The following is a 20,949-nucleotide window of genomic DNA, read 5'->3' on the forward strand; positions in this document are numbered from 1 at the left end:
GTCCTCATAGTCTCTAACTCTGGTCCTTATAGCCTCTCTAACTCTGGTCCTTATAGTCTCTCTAACTCTGGTCCTTATAGTCTCTCTAACTCTGGTCCTAATAGTCTCTCTAACTCTGGTCCTTATAGTCTCTCTAACTCTGGTCCTAATAGTCTCTCTAACTCTGGTCCTAATAGTCTCTCTAACTCTGGTCCTTATAGTCTCTCTAACTCTGGTCCTTATAGTCTCTAACTCTGGTCCTTATAGTCTCTCTAACTCTGGTCCTTATAGTCTCTCTAACTCTGGTCCTTATAGTCTCTCTAACTCTGGTCCTTATAGTCTCTATCTCTGGTCCTCATAGTCTCTCTAACTCTGGTCCTTATAGTCTCTAACTCTGGTCCTTATAGTCTCTCTAACTCTGGTCCTCATAGTCTCTCTAACTCTGGTCCTTATAGTCTCTAACTCTGGTCCTTATAGTCTCTAACTCTGGTCCTTATAGTCTCTCTAACTCTGGTCCTTATAGTCTCTATCTCTGGTCCTCATAGTCTCTCTAACTCTGGTCCTCATAGTCTCTAACTCTGGTCCTCATAGCTTCTCTAACTCTGGTCCTTATAGCCTCTAACTCTGGTCCTAATAGTCTCTCTAACTCTGGTCCTTATAGTCTAACTCTGGTCCTTATAGTCTCTAACTCTGGTCCTCATAGTCTCTCTAACTCTGGTCCTTATAGTCTCTAACTCTGGTCCTTATAGTCTCTCTAACTCTGGTCCTTATAGTCTCTATCTCTGGTCCTCATAGTCTCTCTAACTCTGGTCCTTATAGTCTCTAACTCTGGTCCTCATAGTCTCTCTAACTCTGGTCCTTATAGTCTCTAACTCTGGTCCTAATAGTCTCTCTAACTCTGGTCCTTATAGTCTCTCTAACTCTGGTCCTTATAGTCTCTAACTCTGGTCCTAATAGTCTGTAACTCTGGTCCTTATAGTCTCTCTAACTCTGGTCCTCATAGTCTCTCTAACTCTGGTCCTTATAGTCTAACTCTGGTCCTTATAGTCTATAAATCTGGTCCTTATAGCCTCTCTAACTCTGGTCCTTATAGTCTCTATCTCTGGTCCTCATAGTCTCTCTAACTCTGGTCCTTATAGTCTAACTCTGGTCCTTATAGTCTATAAATCTGGTCCTTATAGCCTTTCTAACTCTGGTCCTTATAGTCTCTAACTCTGGTCCTCATAGTCTCTCTAACTCTGGTCCTTATAGTCTAACTCTGGTCCTTATAGTCTCTAACTCTGGTCCTTATAGTCTCTAACTCTGGTCCTCATAGTCTCTATCTCTGGTCCTAATAGTCTCTAACTCTGGTCCTTATAGTCTCTAACTCTGGTCCTTATAGTCTCTCTAACTCTGGTCCTAATAGTCTCTAACTCTGGTCCTTATAGTCTCTAACTCTGGTCCTTATAGCCTCTCTAACTCTGGTCCTTATAGCCTCTCTAACTCTGGTCCTTATAGTCTCTCTAACTCTGGTCCTTATAGTCTCTATCTCTGGTCCTTATAGTCTCTCTAACTCTGGTCCTTATAGTCTCTCTAACTCTTGTTCTAATAGTCTCTATCTCTGGTCCTTATAGTCTCTAACTCTGGTCCTCATAGTCTCTCTAACTCTGGTCCTTATAGTCTAACCCTGGTCCTTATAGTCTCTCTAACTCTGGTCCTTATAGTCTCTATCTCTGGTCCTCATAGTCTCTCTAACTCTGGTCCTTATAGCCTCTCTAACTCTGGTCCTTATAGTCTCTATCTCTGGTCCTCATAGTCTTTCTAACTCTGGTCCTTATAGTCTAACTCTGGTCCTTATAGTCTCTCTAACTCTGGTCCTCATAGTCTCTCTAACTCTGGTCCTTATAGTCTAACTCTGGTCCTTATAGTCTATAAATCTGGTCCTTATAGCCTCTCTAACTCTGGTCCTTATAGTCTCTATCTCTGGTCCTCATAGTCTCTCTAACTCTGGTCCTTATAGTCTAACTCTGGTCCTTATAGTCTATAAATCTGGTCCTTATAGCCTTTCTAACTCTGGTCCTTATAGTCTCTAACTCTGGTCCTCATAGTCTCTCTAACTCTGGTCCTTATAGTCTAACTCTGGTCCTTATAGTCTCTAACTCTGGTCCTTATAGCCTCTCTAACTCTGGTCCTTATAGCCTCTCTAACTCTGGTCCTTATAGCCTCTCTAACTCTGGTCCTTATAGCCTCTCTAACTCTGGTCCTTATAGCCTCTCTAACTCTGGTCCTTATAGCCTCTCTAACTCTGGTCCTTATAGCCTCTCTAACTCTGGTCCTTATAGCCTCTCTAACTCTGGTCCTGTGCTGTGCTCAGTGTGCTGTGTGAGAGGGGGAGTGGCCAGCAGCTAGAGCGGCAGCAGCAAATGTGTGCTTCTTTTACTCCTATATTTATCTATATCTTTTACATTCCTTATCCAAACAACATCAAACTTGGCACTGCACTTACTCGTGTCTGTAGCAAGACACTTGTCATGTTTAAATCAATCGTATGAACGGTTCAAGACATGCGAATAACAGACAGACGTTCCTGTCATTTATAGATAGATATCTGCAATGTACCATCAAACTGTCCATATGAACTGGGTCTTATTTTTTTAGTTGTATGATAATACTGCATTTGGTAAAAGTGAAAATTAGAGGACAGTCATTTACATCTAAGTGTTTTAAGTAATACAGTAAAAGCTGCGTTTTGCCCTCTATTAGACAGAAAGCAATACTCAATATTCACCAACAAGTCTCTATGTATCATATTAACTTGAAGTTTTGAATATCAAGCAGGGCTGGAGATTTGGAGCCGAAGGAGTCAGGGGGGAGTAAAAGGAGAGGGGCGTTTCCACTCCCAGGAGACCCAGAACATCTAGAGATTGGATATTGATGCTTTTTAGAGAGTTACTTTGAGGAAAAAAAAAAAAAAAACCAAGCACAGAATTGTAAGGATAACCACAAAGATTTTGTTGCACAAGGTTGGGTATGTGGGTCAAAGTCATGGTTGTATGAAACAACGGTATTGTAGTAAGAAATCTGATAGTCAGCTAAAATGTTAGAAAAGAATCAACTCATGGACTTCGATAAAGTCAGTTTAAATGCCTTAGTACAGAAAAGGCTCTTAACGGTCAGACATCTGTTTAAGTAGCCCAGCAGAAGCTGCGTACCTGCTGCCTGGCCAGAAAACAGCTTACATAGCTGGTGGCCAGAGTTATGTACTTCTTAATGCTGACCATTAAACAACCCAGCGGTGAATGAGAGCATGACTTCTACAGAGGTCATCATTGTGTTGCTGCTAACCAGTCAGATTCCTTAAAGTAATCATTTCCTGGTTGTACCCATTGTGGGCATCCATTCAGCCAAGCCCCTCAACAAGAAATAACCAAGTGTGTTCCGATAAAGCCAAGACGGTCATGTTTTAATCAAAATTTAAGACAGATTTGACAACAAATGAGCCCCTGCAGTCTCAGACTCCAGCCTTCATCTGGTTGTTTGGTGGCAGTGCTTTGCCCAGGTGGATCCCCACTGTCAGCCCAAACTCTTTGCCGGCATGTTTCTCATGGACCTCAGGCTTCAGCTGGAAACCCTTCTCCCTATCAAAGCAGTCCATGGGAGTGAAAGAAAGTGTTTTTTCTCTCAGGAGGCCTTGTAGTCGTGTACGCCAGGCCTTCAGCACGGTGCTGCGGGCCTCAGTTGGAATGTGAGACGGAGCCCAGAAGATCTGAGGGGCAAGAACCTGGAAGCCACAGTAGTGCATGATGCCGTTCTGCAGAAAAGATGAAAATGTATAAGTGCTGGACAGCTGTTAAGCGACAGAAAAGCAACATTTTGAAACAATACCTGGAGTGGCCATAGTGTCACATTCATGTCTCCATTAATGCCATTAGCACTGAACATTGACTCATGAGATCCAGTGGTGAAGGACAACATGGCTTTCTTGTCCTGTGAAGTAGCAGAAATATTGATTAAATAAGGAAAAATTCAATAAATAAACAAATCTCTAGAGCTGTACCTTGAAGATGCCCTCTGTGTATCGCTTCTCTTGTGAATAGGCAAAACCAAGTGTGAGCACACGGTCAAACCAGCCCTTCATAATTGCAGGAACAGTGAACCAGTACATGGGGAACTGAGAAGTGGGTTTCAAGGTTAGCTTTTTAAAAAAATATATAATATATATATATTATAACTGTCACTCAGGCTCTACCTGAAAGATGATCAAGTCTGCCTCAGTGAGTTTACGTTGCTCTTCAGTGATGTCAGCAGATAGTTTCCCTGCCTCCCATGCCAATTTTGTCTCTTCTGCATAACGGAAGTGTTCAGCATTTTTAATTTCTCCTAGAGATAAAAAAACAAAAAACAAAGTTGACTAAGGCTAAAGAGCAAGCCAAGTAGGATGTTATGCCAGCACAATATTTATATACCAATAATGTCCTCCGCAGTAGCTGTGGCTTTAAACTTCAAAGCGTAAAGGTCAGAAACTTCCACTGTGCAGCCCTGAGCAGTTAAAGCCTCCATTGCAGCATCTTTGGCTGCTGCACTGAATGAGCAGGCACTTTGATGGGCATACACGATCAACACTTTCTTTGCTGCCAAGACAAGAGGTAACGATCAGACAAAACAAGTGCACAGCAGACGAAACACTGGCATGTGTGTGGCCACATGCAGGCTTAACAAAAGCTTAAGATAAACACTGTCAAAACTTTCAGCAGCTATTAGAATGCAAGGCAGAAAAACTTACTCATTTCTGAAACAGGTTGTCAGCTGTGTGCAATGAGCTTTTCAAATAGCTTGTGTTGACAGGAAAAGGCAGCACATACCAGAGTAAAAGTCAAGATGCTGTTTTTATACTCCAAGCCTCCTGGTTCATTTGAACCCCTACAGGTGTTGTAAATTAGCAATCAAGGTCATCAATCAGTCAGCTGGCGACCTCACAGAACTCTGATCCACATATTCTTTAACTGATCCTGAAAGGTATTTTTGAACAGGGAGTGGAGATCATGCCACTAAAAGTCATAGATATTTAGGTTTAATCAGTAAAACCAGCCACAGATTTAGCCTGTTTTGAATAGAGTGATAAACTCCCAATAGTACTCTTAAATGTGTCTTTTATTTAAAGGCAATGTGTGAGTTGACAACATGCAGAGGACGGAGCAAAACCGTGGCACAGCTGTTTCACGCCGCTGACGGACCTGGTGGAAATCCCATTAACTCTGGTCCTTATAGTCTCTCTAACTCTGGTCCTTATAGTCTCTCTAACTCTGGTCCTTATAGTCTCTCTAACTGTGGTCCTTATAATCTCTCTAACTCTGGTCCTAATAGTCTCTAACTCTGGTCCTTATAGTCTCTCTAACTCTGGTCCTAATAGTCTCTCTAACTCTGGTCCTTATAGTCTCTCTAACTCTGGTCCTAATAGTCTCTCTAACTCTGGTCCTTATAGTCTCTCTAACTCTGGTCCTTATAGTCTCTCTAACTCTGGTCCTAATAGTCTCTAACTCTGGTCCTTATAGTCTCTCTAACTCTGGTCCTTATAGTCTCTCTAACTGTGGTCCTTATAATCTCTCTAACTCTGGTCCTAATAGTCTCTAACTCTGGTCCTTATAGTCTCTCTAACTCTGGTCCTTATAGTCTCTAACTCTGGTCCTTATAGTCTCTCTTATGGTCCTTATAGTCTCTCTAACTCTGGTCCTTATAGTCTCTCTAACTCTGGTCCTAATAGTCTCTCTAACTCTGGTCCTTATAGTCTCTAACTCTGGTCCTTATAGTCTCTCTAACTCTGGTCCTTATAGTCTCTAACTCTGGTCCTTATAGTCTCTCTAACTCTGGTCCTTATAGTCTCTCTAACTCTGGTCCTTATAGTCTCTCTAACTCTGGTCCTTATAGTCTCTAACTCTGGTCCTTATAGTCTCTCTAACTCTGGTCCTTATAGTCTCTCTAACTCTGGTCCTTATAGTCTCTCTAACTCTGGTCCTAATAGTCTCTAACTCTGGTCCTTATAGTCTCTAACTCTGGTCCTTATAGTCTCTAACTCTGGTCCTTATAGTCTCTCTAACTCTGGTCCTAATAGTCTCTCTAACTCTGGTCCTTATAGTCTCTCTAACTCTGGTCCTTATAGTCTCTAACTCTGGTCCTTATAGTCTCTAACTCTGGTCCTTATAGTCTCTCTAACTCTGGTCCTTATAGTCTCTCTAACTCTGGTCCTTATAGTCTCTAACTCTGGTCCTTATAGTCTCTCTAACTCTGGTCCTTATAGTCTTTCTAACTCTGGTCCTTATAGTCTCTCTAACTCTGGTCCTAATAGTCTCTAACTCTGGTCCTTATAGTCTCTCTAACTCTGGTCCTTATAGTCTCTAACTCTGGTCCTTATAGTCTCTCTAACTCTGGTCCTAATAGTCTCTCTAACTCTGGTCCTTATAGTCTGTCTAACTCTGGTCCTTATAGTCTAACTCTGGTCCTTATAGTCTAACTCTGGTCCTTATAGTCTCTCTAACTCTGGTCCTTATAGTATAACTCTGGTCCTTATAGTCTCTCTAACTCTGGTCCTTATAGTCTCTAACTCTGGTCCTTATAGTCTCTCTAACTCTGGTCCTTATAGTCTCTCTAACTCTGGTCCTTATAGTCTCTAACTCTGGTCCTTATAGCCTCTCTAACTCTGGTCCTTATAGTCTCTAACTCTGGTCCTTATAGTCTCTCTAACTCTGGTCCTAATAGTCTCTCTAACTCTGGTCCTTATAGTGTCTCTAACTCTGGTCCTCATAGTCTCTAACTCTGGTCCTTATAGTCTCTCTAACTCTGGTCCTCATAACTCTCTAACTCTGGTCTTTATAGTCTCTAACTCTGGTCCTAATAGTCTCTCTAACTCTGGTCCTTATAGTCTCTCTAACTCTGGTCCTAATAGTCTCTCTAACTCTGGTCCTAATAGTCTCTCTAACTCTGGTCCTAATAGTCTCTCTAACTCTGGTCCTTATAGTCTCTCTAACTCTGGTCCTTATAGTCTCTCTAACTCTGGTCCTTATAGTCTCTAACTCTGGTCCTTATAGTCTCTCTAACTCTGGTCCTCATAGTCTCTAACTCTGGTCCTTATAGTCTCTAACTCTGGTCCTTATAGTCTCTCTAACTCTGGTCCTTATAGTCTCTAACTCTGGTTCTTATAGTCTCTCTAACTCTGGTCCTCATAGTCTCTAACTCTGGTCCTTATAGCCTCTCTAACTCTGGTCCTTATAGTCTCTAACTCTGGTCCTTATAGTCTCTCTAACTCTGGTCCTCATAGTCTCTAACTCTGGTCCTTATAGTCTCTCTAACTCTGGTCCTTATAGTCTCTCTAACTCTGGTCCTTATAGCCTCTCTAACTCTGGTCCTTATAGTCTCTCTAACTCTGGTCCTAATAGTCTCTCTAACTCTGGTCCTTATAGTCTCTCTAACTCTGGTCCTTATAGTCTCTCTAACTCTGGTCCTAATAGTCTCTCTAACTCTGGTCCTTATAGTCTCTCCAACTCTGGTCCTTATAGTGTCTAACTCTGGTCCTAATAGTCTCTCTAACTCTGGTCCTTATAGTCTCTCTAACTCTGGTCCTTATAGTCTCTCTAACTCTGGTCCTAATAGTCTCTCTAACTCTGGTCCTTATAGTCTCTAACTCTGGTCCTTATAGTCTCTCTAACTCTGGTCCTTATAGTCTCTATCTCTGGTCCTCATAGTCTCTCTAACTCTGGTCCTTATAGTCTCTAACTCTGGTCCTTATAGTCTCTCTAACTCTGGTCCTTATAGTCTCTCTAACTCTGGTCCTTATAGTCTCTATCTCTGGTCCTCATAGTCTCTCTAACTCTGGTCCTTATAGTCTCTCTAACTCTGGTCCTCATAGTCTCTCTAACTCTGGTCCTTATAGTCTCTAACTCTGGTCCTTATAGTATCTAACTCTGGTCCTTATAGTCTCTCTAACTCTGGTCCTTATAGTCTCTCTAATGGTCCTTATAGTCTCTCTAACTCTGGTCCTTATAGTCTCTCTAACTCTGGTCCTTATAGTCTCTAACTCTGGTCCTTATAGCCTCTCTAACTCTGGTCCTTATAGTCTCTATCTCTGGTCCTTATAGTCTCTTTAACTCTGGTCCTTATAGTCTCTATCTCTGGTCCTTATAGTCTCTTTAACTCTTGTCCTTATAGTCTCTCTAACTCTGGTCCTTATAGCCTCTCTAACTCTGGTCCTTATAGTCTCTAACTCTGGTCCTCATAGTCTCTCTAACTCTGGTCCTTATAGTCTAACTCTGGTCCTTATAGTCTCTAACTCTGGTCCTCATAGTCTCTCTAACTCTGGTCCTTATAGTCTCTAACTCTGGTCCTAATAGTCTCTCTAACTCTGGTCCTTATAGTCTATATCTCTGGTCCTTATAGTCTCTCTAACTCTGGTCCTTATAGTCTCTCTAACTCTGGTCCTTATAGTCTCTAACTCTGGTCCTTATAGCCTCTCTAACTCTGGTCCTTATAGTCTCTATCTCTGGTCCTCATAGTCTCTCTAACTCTGGTCCTTATAGTCTCTAACTCTGGTCCTTATAGTCTATAACTCAGGTCCTTATAGTCTCTAACTCTGGTCCTTATAGTCTCTCTAACTCTGGTCCTTATAGTCTCTCTAACTCTGGTCCTTATAGTCTCTAACTCTGGTCCTTATAGTCTCTTTAACTCTGGTCCTAATAGTCTCTAACTCTGGTCCTTATAGTCTCTCTAACTCTGGTCCTCATAGTCTCTCTAACTCTGGTCCTTATAGTCTCTAACTCTGGTCCTTATAGTCTCTCTAACTCTGGTCCTTATAGTCTCTCTAACTCTGGTCCTCATAGTCTCTATCTCTGGTCCTCATAGTCTCTCTAACTCTGGTCCTTATAGTCTCTAACTCTGGTCCTTATAGTCTCTCTAACTCTGGTCCTCATAGTCTCTCTAACTCTGGTCCTTATAGTCTCTAACTCTGGTCCTTATAGTCTCTCTAACTCTGGTCCTTATAGTCTCTAACTCTGGTCCTTATAGTCTCTTTAACTCTGGTCCTAATAGTCTCTAACTCTGGTCCTTATAGTCTTTCTAACTCTGGTCCTTATAGTCTCTAACTCTGGTCCTTATAGTCTCTCTAACTCTGGTCCTAATAGTCTCTAACTCTGGTCCTAATAGTCTCTCTAACTCTGGTCCTAATAGTCTCTCTAACTCTGGTCCTTATAGTCTGTAACTCTGGTCCTTATAGTCTCTAACTCTGGTCCTTATAGTCTCTCTAACTCTGGTCCTTATAGTCTCTAACTCTGGTCCTTATAGTCTCTCTAACTCTGGTCCTTATAGTCTCTCTAACTCTGGTCCTTATAGTCTCTAACTCTGGTCCTAATAGTCTCTCTAACTCTGGTCCTTATAGTCTCTAACTCTGGTCCTTATAGTCTCTAACTCTGGTCCTTATAGTCTCTCTAACTCTGGTCCTAATTGTCTCTAACTCTGGTCCTTATAGTCTCTAACTCTGGTCCTTATAGTCTCTCTAACTCTGGTCCTTATAGTCTCTAACTCTGGTCCTTATAGTCTCTCTAACTCTGGTCCTTATAGTCTCTAACTCTGGTCCTTATAGTCTCTCTAACTCTGGTCCTTATAGTCTCTAACTCTGGTCCTTATAGTCTCTCTAACTCTGGTCCTAATAGTCTCTAACTCTGGTCTTTATAGTCTCTCTAACTCTGGTCCTTATAGTCTCTCTAACTCTGGTCCTAATAGTCTCTAACTCTGGTCTTTATAGTCTCTCTAACTCTGGTCCTAATAGTCTCTAACTCTGGTCCTAATAGTCTCTCTAACTCTGGTCCTAATAGTCTCTCTAACTCTGGTCCTTATAGTCTGTAACTCTGGTCCTTATAGTCTCTAACTCTGGTCCTTATAGTCTCTCTAACTCTGGTCCTTATAGTCTCTAACTCTGGTCCTTATAGTCTCTCTAACTCTGGTCCTTATAGTCTCTCTAACTCTGGTCCTTATAGTCTCTAACTCTGGTCCTAATAGTCTCTCTAACTCTGGTCCTTATAGTCTCTAACTCTGGTCCTTATAGTCTCTAACTCTGGTCCTTATAGTCTCTCTAACTCTGGTCCTAATTGTCTCTAACTCTGGTCCTAATAGTCTCTCTAACTCTGGTCCTTATAGTCTATATCTCTGGTCCTTATAGTCTCTCTAACTCTGGTCCTTATAGTCTCTCTAACTCTGGTCCTTATAGTCTCTAACTCTGGTCCTTATAGCCTCTCTAACTCTGGTCCTTATAGTCTCTATCTCTGGTCCTCATAGTCTCTCTAACTCTGGTCCTTATAGTCTCTAACTCTGGTCCTTATAGTCTATAACTCAGGTCCTTATAGTCTCTAACTCTGGTCCTTATAGTCTCTCTAACTCTGGTCCTTATAGTCTCTCTAACTCTGGTCCTTATAGTCTCTAACTCTGGTCCTTATAGTCTCTTTAACTCTGGTCCTAATAGTCTCTAACTCTGGTCCTTATAGTCTCTCTAACTCTGGTCCTCATAGTCTCTCTAACTCTGGTCCTTATAGTCTCTAACTCTGGTCCTTATAGTCTCTCTAACTCTGGTCCTTATAGTCTCTCTAACTCTGGTCCTCATAGTCTCTATCTCTGGTCCTCATAGTCTCTCTAACTCTGGTCCTTATAGTCTCTAACTCTGGTCCTTATAGTCTCTCTAACTCTGGTCCTCATAGTCTCTCTAACTCTGGTCCTTATAGTCTCTAACTCTGGTCCTTATAGTCTCTCTAACTCTGGTCCTTATAGTCTCTAACTCTGGTCCTTATAGTCTCTAACTCTGGTCCTTATAGTCTCTCTAACTCTGGTCCTAATAGTCTCTAACTCTGGTCCTTATAGTCTTTCTAACTCTGGTCCTTATAGTCTCTAACTCTGGTCCTTATAGTCTCTCTAACTCTGGTCCTAATAGTCTCTAACTCTGGTCCTAATAGTCTCTCTAACTCTGGTCCTAATAGTCTCTCTAACTCTGGTCCTTATAGTCTGTAACTCTGGTCCTTATAGTCTCTAACTCTGGTCCTTATAGTCTCTCTAACTCTGGTCCTTATAGTCTCTAACTCTGGTCCTTATAGTCTCTCTAACTCTGGTCCTTATAGTCTCTCTAACTCTGGTCCTTATAGTCTCTAACTCTGGTCCTAATAGTCTCTCTAACTCTGGTCCTTATAGTCTCTAACTCTGGTCCTTATAGTCTCTAACTCTGGTCCTTATAGTCTCTCTAACTCTGGTCCTAATTGTCTCTAACTCTGGTCCTTATAGTCTCTAACTCTGGTCCTTATAGTCTCTCTAACTCTGGTCCTTATAGTCTCTAACTCTGGTCCTTATAGTCTCTCTAACTCTGGTCCTAATAGTCTCTAACTCTGGTCCTTATAGTCTCTAACTCTGGTCCTTATAGTCTCTAACTCTGGTCCTTATAGTCTCTCTAACTCTGGTCCTAATTGTCTCTAACTCTGGTCCTTATAGTCTCTAACTCTGGTCCTTATAGTCTCTCTAACTCTGGTCCTTATAGTCTCTAACTCTGGTCCTTATAGTCTCTCTAACTCTGGTCCTTATAGTCTCTAACTCTGGCCCTTATAGTCTCTCTAACTCTGGTCCTTATAGTCTCTATCTCTGGTCCTCATAGTCTCTCTAACTCTGGTCCTTATAGTCTAACTCTGGTCCTTATAGTCTCTCTAACTCTGGTCCTAATAGTCTCTCTAACTCTGGTCCTTATAGTCTCTAACTCTGGTCCTTATAGTTTCTCTAACTCTGGTCCTAATAGTCTCTATCTCTGGTCCTTATAGTCTCTCTAACTTTGGTCCTTATAGTCTAACTCTGGTCCTTATAGTCTCTAACTCTGGTCCTAATAGTCTCTATCTCTGGTCCTTATAGTCTCTCTAACTCTGGTCCTTATAGTTTCTCTAACTCTGGTCCTAATAGTCTCTATCTCTGGTCCTTATAGTCTCTCTAACTCTGGTCCTTATAGTCTCTAACTCTGGTCCTTATAATTTCTCTAACTCTGGTCCTAATAGTCTCTATCTCTGGTCCTTATAGTCTCTCTAACTCTGGTCCTTATAGTCTAACTCTGGTCCTTATAGTCTCTATCTCTGGTCCTTATAGTCTCTTTAACTCTGGTCCTTATAGTCTCTATCTCTGGTCCTTATAGTCTCTTTAACTCTTGTCCTTATAGTCTCTCTAACTCTGGTCCTTATAGCCTCTCTAACTCTGGTCCTTATAGTCTCTAACTCTGGTCCTCATAGTCTCTCTAACTCTGGTCCTTATAGTCTAACTCTGGTCCTTATAGTCTCTAACTCTGGTCCTCATAGTCTCTCTAACTCTGGTCCTTATAGTCTCTAACTCTGGTCCTAATAGTCTCTCTAATTCTGGTCCTTATAGTCTATATCTCTGGTCCTTATAGTCTCTCTAACTCTGGTCCTTATAGTCTCTCTAACTCTGGTCCTTATAGTCTCTAACTCTGGTCCTTATAGCCTCTCTAACTCTGGTCCTTATAGTCTCTAACTCTGGTCCTTATAGTCTCTCTAACTCTGGTCCTTATAGTCTCTATCTCTGGTCCTCATAGTCTCTCTAACTCTGGTCCTTATAGTCTAACTCTGGTCCTTATAGTCTCTCTAACTCTGGTCCTAATAGTCTCTCTAACTCTGGTCCTTATAGTCTCTAACTCTGGTCCTTATAGTTTCTCTAACTCTGGTCCTAATAGTCTCTATCTCTGGTCCTTATAGTCTCTCTAACTCTGGTCCTTATAGTCTAACTCTGGTCCTTATAGTCTCTAACTCTGGTCCTAATAGTCTCTATCTCTGGTCCTTATAGTCTCTCTAACTCTGGTCCTTATAGTCTCTAACTCTGGTCCTAATAGTCTCTATCTCTGGTCCTTATAGTCTCTCTAACTCTGGTCCTTATAGTCTCTATCTCTGGTCCTTATAGTCTCTCTAACTCTGGTCCTTATAGTTTCTCTAACTCTGGTCCTAATAGTCTCTATCTCTGGTCCTTATAGTCTCTCTAACTCTGGTCCTTATAGTCTAACTCTGGTCCTTATAGTCTCTCTAACTCTGGTCCTAATAGTCTCTATCTCTGGTCCTAATAGTCTCTCTAACTCTGGTCCTAATAGTCTCTATCTCTGGTCCTTATAGTCTCTCTAACTCTGGTCCTTATAGTCTAACTCTGGTCCTTATAGTCTCTCTATCTCTGGTCCTCATAGTCTCTCTAACTCTGGTCCTTATAGTCTCTAACTCTGGTCCTTATAGTCTCTAACTCTGGTCCTTATAGTCTCTAACTCTGGTCCTTATAGCCTCTCTATCTCTGGTCCTTATAGCCTCTCTATCTCTGGTCCTTATAGCCTCTCTATCTCTGGTCCTTATAGCCTCTCTATCTCTGGTCCTTATAGCCTCTCTATCTCTGGTCCTTATAGCCTCTCTATCTCTGGTCCTTATAGCCTCTCTATCTCTGGTCCTTATAGCCTCTCTATCTCTGGTCCTTATAGCCTCTCTATCTCTGGTCCTTATAGCCTCTCTATCTCTGGTCCTTATAGCCTCTCTATCTCTGGTCCTTATAGCCTCTCTATCTCTGGTCCTTATAGCCTCTCTATCTCTGGTCCTTATAGCCTCTCTATCTCTGGTCCTTATAGCCTCTCTATCTCTGGTCCTTATAGCCTCTCTATCTCTGGTCCTTATAGCCTCTCTATCTCTGGTCCTTATAGCCTCTCTATCTCTGGTCCTTATAGCCTCTCTATCTCTGGTCCTTATAGCCTCTCTATCTCTGGTCCTTATAGCCTCTCTATCTCTGGTCCTTATAGCCTCTCTATCTCTGGTCCTTATAGCCTCTCTATCTCTGGTCCTTATAGCCTCTCTATCTCTGGTCCTTATAGCCTCTCTATCTCTGGTCCTTATAGCCTCTCTATCTCTGGTCCTTATAGCCTCTCTATCTCTGGTCCTTATAGCCTCTCTATCTCTGGTCCTTATAGCCTCTCTATCTCTGGTCCTTATAGCCTCTCTAACTCTGGTCCTTATAGTCTCTATCTCTGGTCCTGTGCTGTGCTCAGTGTGCTGTGTGAGAGGGGGAGTGGCCAGCAGCTAGAGCAGCAGCAGCAAATGTGTGCTTCTTTTACTCATATTTATCTATATCTTTTACATTCCTTATCCAAACAACATCAAACTTGGCACTGCACTTACTCGTGTCTGTAGCAAGACACTTGTCACGTTTAAATCAATCGTATGAACGGTTCGAGACATATGCGAATAACAGACAGACGTTCCTGTCATTTATAGATAGATATAGATATCTGCAATGTACCATCAAACTGTCCATATGAACTGGGTCTTATTTTTTTAGTTGTATGATAATACTGCATTTGGTAAAAGTGAAAATTAGAGGACAGTCATTTACATCTAAGTGTTTTAAGTAATACAGTAAAAGCTGTGTTTTGCCCTCTATTAGACAGAAAGCAATACTCAATATTCACCAACAAGTCTCTATGTATCATATTAACTTGAAGTTTTGAATATCAAGCAGGGCTGGAGATTTGGAGCCGAAGGAGTCAGGGGGGAGTAAAAGGAGAGGGGCGTTTCCACTCCCAGGAGACCCAGAACATCTAGAGATTGGATATTGATGCTTTTTAGAGAGTTACTTTGAGGAAAAAAAAAAAAAAAAAACCAAGCACAGAATTGTAAGGATAACCACAAAGATTGTGTTGCACGAGGTTGGGTATGTGGGTCAAAGTCATGGTTGTATGAAACAATGGTATTGTAGTAAGAAATCTGATAGTCAGCTAAAATGTTAGAAAAGAATCAACTCATGGACTTCGATAAAGTCAGTTTAAATGCCTTAGTACAGAAAAGGCTCTTAACGGTCAGACATCTGTTTATGTAGCCCAGCAGAAGCTGCGTACCTGCTGCCTGGCCAGAAAACAGCTTACATGGCTGGTGGCCAGAGTTATGTACTTCTTAATGCTGAACATTAAACAACCCAGCGGTGAATGAGAGCATGACTTCTACAGAGGTCATCATTGTGTTGCTGCTAACCAGTCAGATTCCTTAAAGTAATCATTTCCTGGTTGTACCCATTGTGGGCATCCATTCAGCCAAGCCCCTCAACAAGAAATAACCAAGTGTGTTCCGATAAAACCAAGACGGTCATGTTTTAATCAAAATTTAAGACAGATTTGACACCAAATGAGGCCCTGCAGTCTTCAGACTCCAGCCTTCATCTGGTTGTTTGGTGGCAGTGCTTTGCCCAGGTGGATCCCCACGGTCAGCCCAAACTCTTTGCCGGCATGTTTCTCATGGACCTCAGGCTTCAGCTGGAAACCCTTCTCCCTATCAAAGCAGTCCATGGGAGTGAAAGAAAGTGGTTTTTCTCCCAGGAGGCCTTGTAGTCGTGTACGCCAGGCCTTCAGCACGGTGCTGCGGGCCTCAGTGGGAATGTGAGACGGAGCCCAGAAGATCTGAGGGGCAAGAACCTGGAAGCCACAATAGTGCATGATGCCGTTCTGCAGAAAGATGAAAATGTATAAGCGTTGGTCAACTGTTAAGCGACAGAAAAGCAACATTTTGAAACAATACCTGGAGTGGCCATAGTGTCACATTCATGTCTCCATTAATGCCATTAGCACTGAACATTGACTCATGAGATCCAGTGGTGAAGGACAACATGGCTTTCTTGTCCTGTGAAGTAGCAGAAATATTGATTAAATAAGGAAAAATTCAATAAATAAACAAAATCTCTAGAGCTGTACCTTGAAGATGCCCTCTGTGTATCGCTTCTCTTGTGAATAGGCAAAGCCCAGTGTGAGCACACGGTCAAACCAGCCCTTCATAATTGCAGGAACAGTGAACCAGTACATGGGGAACTGAGAAGTGGGTTTCAAGGTTAGCTTTTTAAAAAAAATATATAATATATATTATAACTGTCACTCAGGCTCTACCTGAAAGATGATCAAGTCTGCCTCAGTGAGTTTACGTTGCTCTTCAGTGATGTCAGCAGAGAGTTTCCCTGCCTCCCATGCCAATTTTGTCTCTTCCGCATAACGGAAGTGTTCAGCATTTTTAATTTCTCCTAGAGATAAAAAAAAACAAAACAAAGTTGACTAAGGCTAAAGAGCAAGCCAAGTAGGATGTTATGCCAGCACAATAGTTATATACCAATAATGTCCTCCGCAGTAGCTGTGGCTTTAAACTTCAAAGCGTAAAGGTCAGAAACTTCCACTGTGCAGCCCTGAGCAGTTAAAGCCTCCATTGCAGCATCTTTAGCTGCTGCACTGAATGAGCAGGCACTTTGATGGGCATACACGATCAACACTTTCTTTGCTGCCAAGACAAGAGGTAACGATCAGACAAAACAAGTGCACAGCAGACGAAACACTGGCATGTGTGTGGCCACATGCATGCTTAACAAAAGCTTAAGATAAACACTGTCAAAACTTTCAGCAGCTATTAGAATGCAAGGCAGAAAAACTTACTCATTTCTGAAACAGGTTGTCAGCTGTGTGCAATGAGCTTTTCAAATAGCTTGTGTTGACAGGAAAAGGCAGCACATACCAGAGTCAAAGTCAAGATGCTGTTTTTATACTCCAAGCCTCCTGGTTCATTTGAACCCCTACAGGTGTTGTAAATTAGCAATCAAGGTCATCAATCAGTCAGCTGGCGACCTCACAGAACTCTGATCCACATATTCTTTAACTATCCTGAAAGGTATTTTTGAACAGGGAGTGGAGATCATGCCACTAAAAGTCATAGATATTTAGGTTTAATCAGTAAAACCAGCCACAGATTTAGCCTGTTTTGAATAACTCGCAATAGTACTCTTAAATGTGTCTTTTATTTAAAGGCAATGTGTGAGTTGACAACATGCAGAGGACGGAGCAAAACCGTGGCACAGCTGTTTCACGCCGCTGACGGACCTGGTGGAAATCCCATTAACTCTGGTCCTTATAGTCTCTAACTCTGGTCCTTATAGTCTATAACTCTGGTCCTTATAGTCTCTCTAACTCTAGTCCTAATAGTCTCTAACTCTGGTCCTTATAGTCTATAACTCTGGTCCTTATAGTCTCTCTAACTCTAGTCCTTATAGCCTCTCTAACTCTGGTCCTTATAGTCTCTAACTCTGGTCCTTATAGTCTATCTAACTCTGGTCCTTATAGTCTCTCTAACTCTGGTCCTTATAGTCTCTAACTCTGGTCCTTATAGTCTATCTAACTCTGGTCCTTATAGTCTCTAACTCTGGTCCTTATAGCCTCTCTAACTCTGGTCCTTATAGTCTCTAACTCTGGTCCTTATAGCCTCTCTATCTCTGGTCCTTATAGTCTCTAACTCTGGTCCTTATAGTCTCTCTAACTCTGGTCCTTATAGTCTCTAACTCTGGTCCTTATAGCCTCTCTAACTCTGGTCCTTATAGTCTCTAACTCTGGTCCTTATAGCCTCTCTATCTCTGGTCCTTATAGTCTCTAACTCTGGTCCTTATAGTCTCTCTAACTCTGGTCCTTATAGTCTCTCTAACTCTGGTCCTTATAGTCTCTCTAACTCTGGTCCTTATAGTCTCTAACTCTGGTCCTTATAGTCTCTAACTCTGGTCCTTATAGTCTCTCTATCTCTGGTCCTTATAGTCTCTCTAACTCTGGTCCTTATAGTCTCTCTAACTCTGGTCCTTATAGTCTCTCTAACTCTGGTCCTTATAGTCTCTAACTCTGGTCCTTATAGTCTCCTTAACTCTGGTCCTAATAGTCTCTTTAACTCTGGTCCTTATAGTCTCTAACTCTGGTCCTTATAGTCTCTAACTCTGGTCCTTATAGTCTCTCTAACTCTGGTCCTTATAGTCTCTAACTCTGGTCCTTATAGTCTCTAACTCTGGTCCTTATAGTCTCTCTATCTCTGGTCCTTATAGTCTCTAACTCTGGTCCTTATAGTCTCTCTAACTCTGGTCCTTATAGTCTCTAACTCTGGTCCTTATAGTCTCTTTAACTCTGGTCCTAATAGTCTCTTTAACTCTGGTCCTTATAGTCTCTAACTCTGGTCCTTATAGTCTCTAACTCTGGTCCTTATAGTCTCTCTATCTCTGGTCCTTATAGTCTCTAACTCTGGTCCTTATAGTCTCTCTAACTCTGGTCCTTATAGTCTCTAACTCTGGTCCTTATAGTCTCTTTAACTCTGGTCCTTATAGTCTCTTTAACTCTGGTCCTTATAGCCTCTCTAACTCTGGTCCTTATAGTCTCTCTAACTCTGGTCCTTATAGTCTCTCTATCTCTGGTCCTTATAGTCTCTAACTCTGGTCCTTATAGTCTCTCTAACTCTGGTCCTTATAGTCTCTAACTCTGGTCCTTATAGTCTCTTTAACTCTGGTCCTAATAGTCTCTTTAACTCTGGTCCTTATAGTCTCTAACTCTGGTCCTTATAGTCTCTAACTCTGGTCCTTATAGTCTCTCTATCTCTGGTCCTTATAGTCTCTAACTCTGGTCCTTATAGTCTCTCTAACTCTGGTCCTTATAGTCTCTAACTCTGGTCCTTATAGTCTCTTTAACTCTGGTCCTTATAGTCTCTTTAACTCTGGTCCTTATAGCCTCTCTAACTCTGGTCCTTATAGTCTCTCTAACTCTGGTCCTTATAGTCTCTCTATCTCTGGTCCTGTGCTGTGCTCAGTGTGCTGTGTGAGAGGGGGAGTGGCCAGCAGCTAGAGCGGCAGCAGCAAATGTGTGCTTCTTTTACTCATATATTTATCTATATCTTTTACATTCCTTATCCAAACAACATCAAACTTGGCACTGCACTTACTCGTGTCTGTAGCAAGACACTTTTCACGTTTAAATCAATCGTATGAACGGTTCGAGACAAATGCGAATAACAGACAGACGTTTCTGTCATTTATAGATAGATATATCTGCAATGTACCATCAAACTGTCCATATGAACTGGGTCTTATTTTTTTAGTTGTATCATAATACTGCATTTGGTAAAAGTGAAAATTAGAGGACAGTCATTTACATCTAAGTGTTTTAAGTAATACAGTAAAAGCTGTGTTTTGCCCTCTATTAGACAGAAAGCAATACTCAATATTCACCAACAAGTCTCTATGTATCATATTAACTTGAAGTTTTGAATATCAAGTAGGGCTGGAGATTTGGAGCCGATGCCAATAACAGCATTACAGTGCAAAAATATTCCAATATTAATAATCTAATTTTCATAATATGTACATAAACACACATTTTTAAAAGCAAAAATCTTTACAGGGAAAACTCACAGAAACAAAATGAAGAGGGATGTAGAGGAAGAAATAAAAACTGTTCTTGCATGAATCAGACTGTGAATGACCACGTCTCTGTTTCCTGATGTTCAGGGGTCATGTCCCCGCTGCAGCGCTTCATTAATGCATGTCAGAGTGATGTTAGTTCAGAGGATCGGGTTTATGACTCATGTTTCTGTGTCCAGGTGGGATGTGTCGGTGATAACCCCCGCTGTGGTGGAGGCTGTGTGCTCCAGTCTGCTGGCCCAGGCTGAGGAGGCTGAGATGGAGGCCCAGAGCCTCGTCTGGGCGGAGCACATGATCTTGGACGAGTTTGGACACTGTCTCACGCAGATTGTCAAAGCCATGTCCAAGTACAACACATACTGACACCTCACCGTTACAGTAAAGTTACATTACAAGGTTGTACTTCAAAATATAAGAACACCAATCCAGACTCACATACATTAGTTTAGAATTGACTTATGTATTTAACTACAGTACAGTGTTATAGATCAGTATTCTGTTGTTGAAGAGCTTGTATTGTATTACACAGCTCACTCTGAGTGTTCAGATATATAAACAGTTCATACAATTATTTGTTCTGTTACATTTTAGTTCCTGGTTTCTTTAAAGCAGTGTTGCAGTTCTGGTTGTGATTGATACACAGACATTCAGCTTTCAGACTCAGTTACAGTGGTTTTGTACTCTATGGCTTTACTTATACTTATTATAACAAAAACAATCTGTACATGTAAATTAATTTTTAAATGTAATAACATTTTAAAACTGGAAGTTATTTAACTTATTTATTCTTGTTGTTGTTTACAATATATTTATTGATTTTTTTTTTTGGTGAGCCATGAGAATAATTTAGTTGATAAGCTGAACATAGAATATTTTGTAATGTTTATGGCATAAACACATTAACTACTCTTCACTTGCATGTGTTGTTTTTTTCCATTGTTAGACCTGCTCTACACTACTGATCATAAATGCGGAGTCAGCTGATACAGTTCTGAATTAGTTTGACAAACTACCAGTGAACTATGAATACAGAAGCTGTTTGGGGTGATATCAACATACTGATGAAATGACATTGAGAATAGGAAATGTCTGTAGCTCATTGGTTTGATACATTGAGTTGAGACTTGCCACTGTAACTCGACTCATACTGGATTTTTGGGGCCGATGCCGGTACCGATATTAAGAAATAAAAAAATTCTGATATTTATATATCGGCTGATAATATTAGTGATAAAAATATACACAGAAACACACTTTCTTTTTCTCTAATGTGGTTATCAAACACTTATGACAAAGACATGTAATGGAGGTTGTGATATTTTATAGTTTAAGAATAAACTGGCATCAGTGCTCTGGAACTGTTAACTGCACTGTGAATTTAATATGTATATATTACACTTGAATTAGGAACAATTATTAAATATACATAAAATATGGTCTATATATGTTTTTAAAAATATCGTCACATATTGGACAGCATAAACACCGATACTGATATATCTGTGATAGGTCGATATCGACTGATCATATCTACTGACCGATATATCGGCTTTACATGCCACTGTCTTTGAGGACATTGAAGGTAGAAAATACTGTTAACTGTTTATTTTATAGAGCAAAGATGAGACTGACTTGCTATAACCACCACAATGACACTCCATCTACCACACTGCTGATGTGTGTTCCTGCCATGTGCCAAGACATGACAGT

At 41.2% G+C, this 20,949-nt stretch overlaps 2 protein-coding genes across 2 annotated transcripts; both read right to left on the bottom strand.

Moving 5' to 3' along the window:
- Nucleotides 1-3,469: 3,469 nt before the first annotated feature.
- LOC133982534 (NAD(P)H dehydrogenase [quinone] 1-like) lies at nt 3,470-4,596 on the bottom strand (the record flags this gene model as incomplete). Its single annotated transcript, XM_062421590.1, has 5 exons — nt 3,470-3,769; nt 3,844-3,945; nt 4,016-4,129; nt 4,208-4,338; nt 4,425-4,596. Coding segments are annotated over 5 exons (819 nt in total), but the record flags the coding sequence as incomplete, so codon positions are not given.
- Nucleotides 4,597-15,187: 10,591 nt separating this feature from the next.
- Nucleotides 15,188-16,311, bottom strand: LOC133982536 (NAD(P)H dehydrogenase [quinone] 1-like; the record flags this gene model as incomplete). Its single annotated transcript, XM_062421591.1, has 5 exons — nt 15,188-15,487; nt 15,561-15,662; nt 15,734-15,847; nt 15,923-16,053; nt 16,140-16,311. Coding segments are annotated over 5 exons (819 nt in total), but the record flags the coding sequence as incomplete, so codon positions are not given.
- Nucleotides 16,312-20,949: the final 4,638 nt, after the last annotated feature.

This window comes from Scomber scombrus, chromosome 6 (assembly GCF_963691925.1).
Source record: "Scomber scombrus chromosome 6, fScoSco1.1, whole genome shotgun sequence".
NCBI lineage: Eukaryota > Metazoa > Chordata > Actinopteri > Scombriformes > Scombridae > Scomber > Scomber scombrus.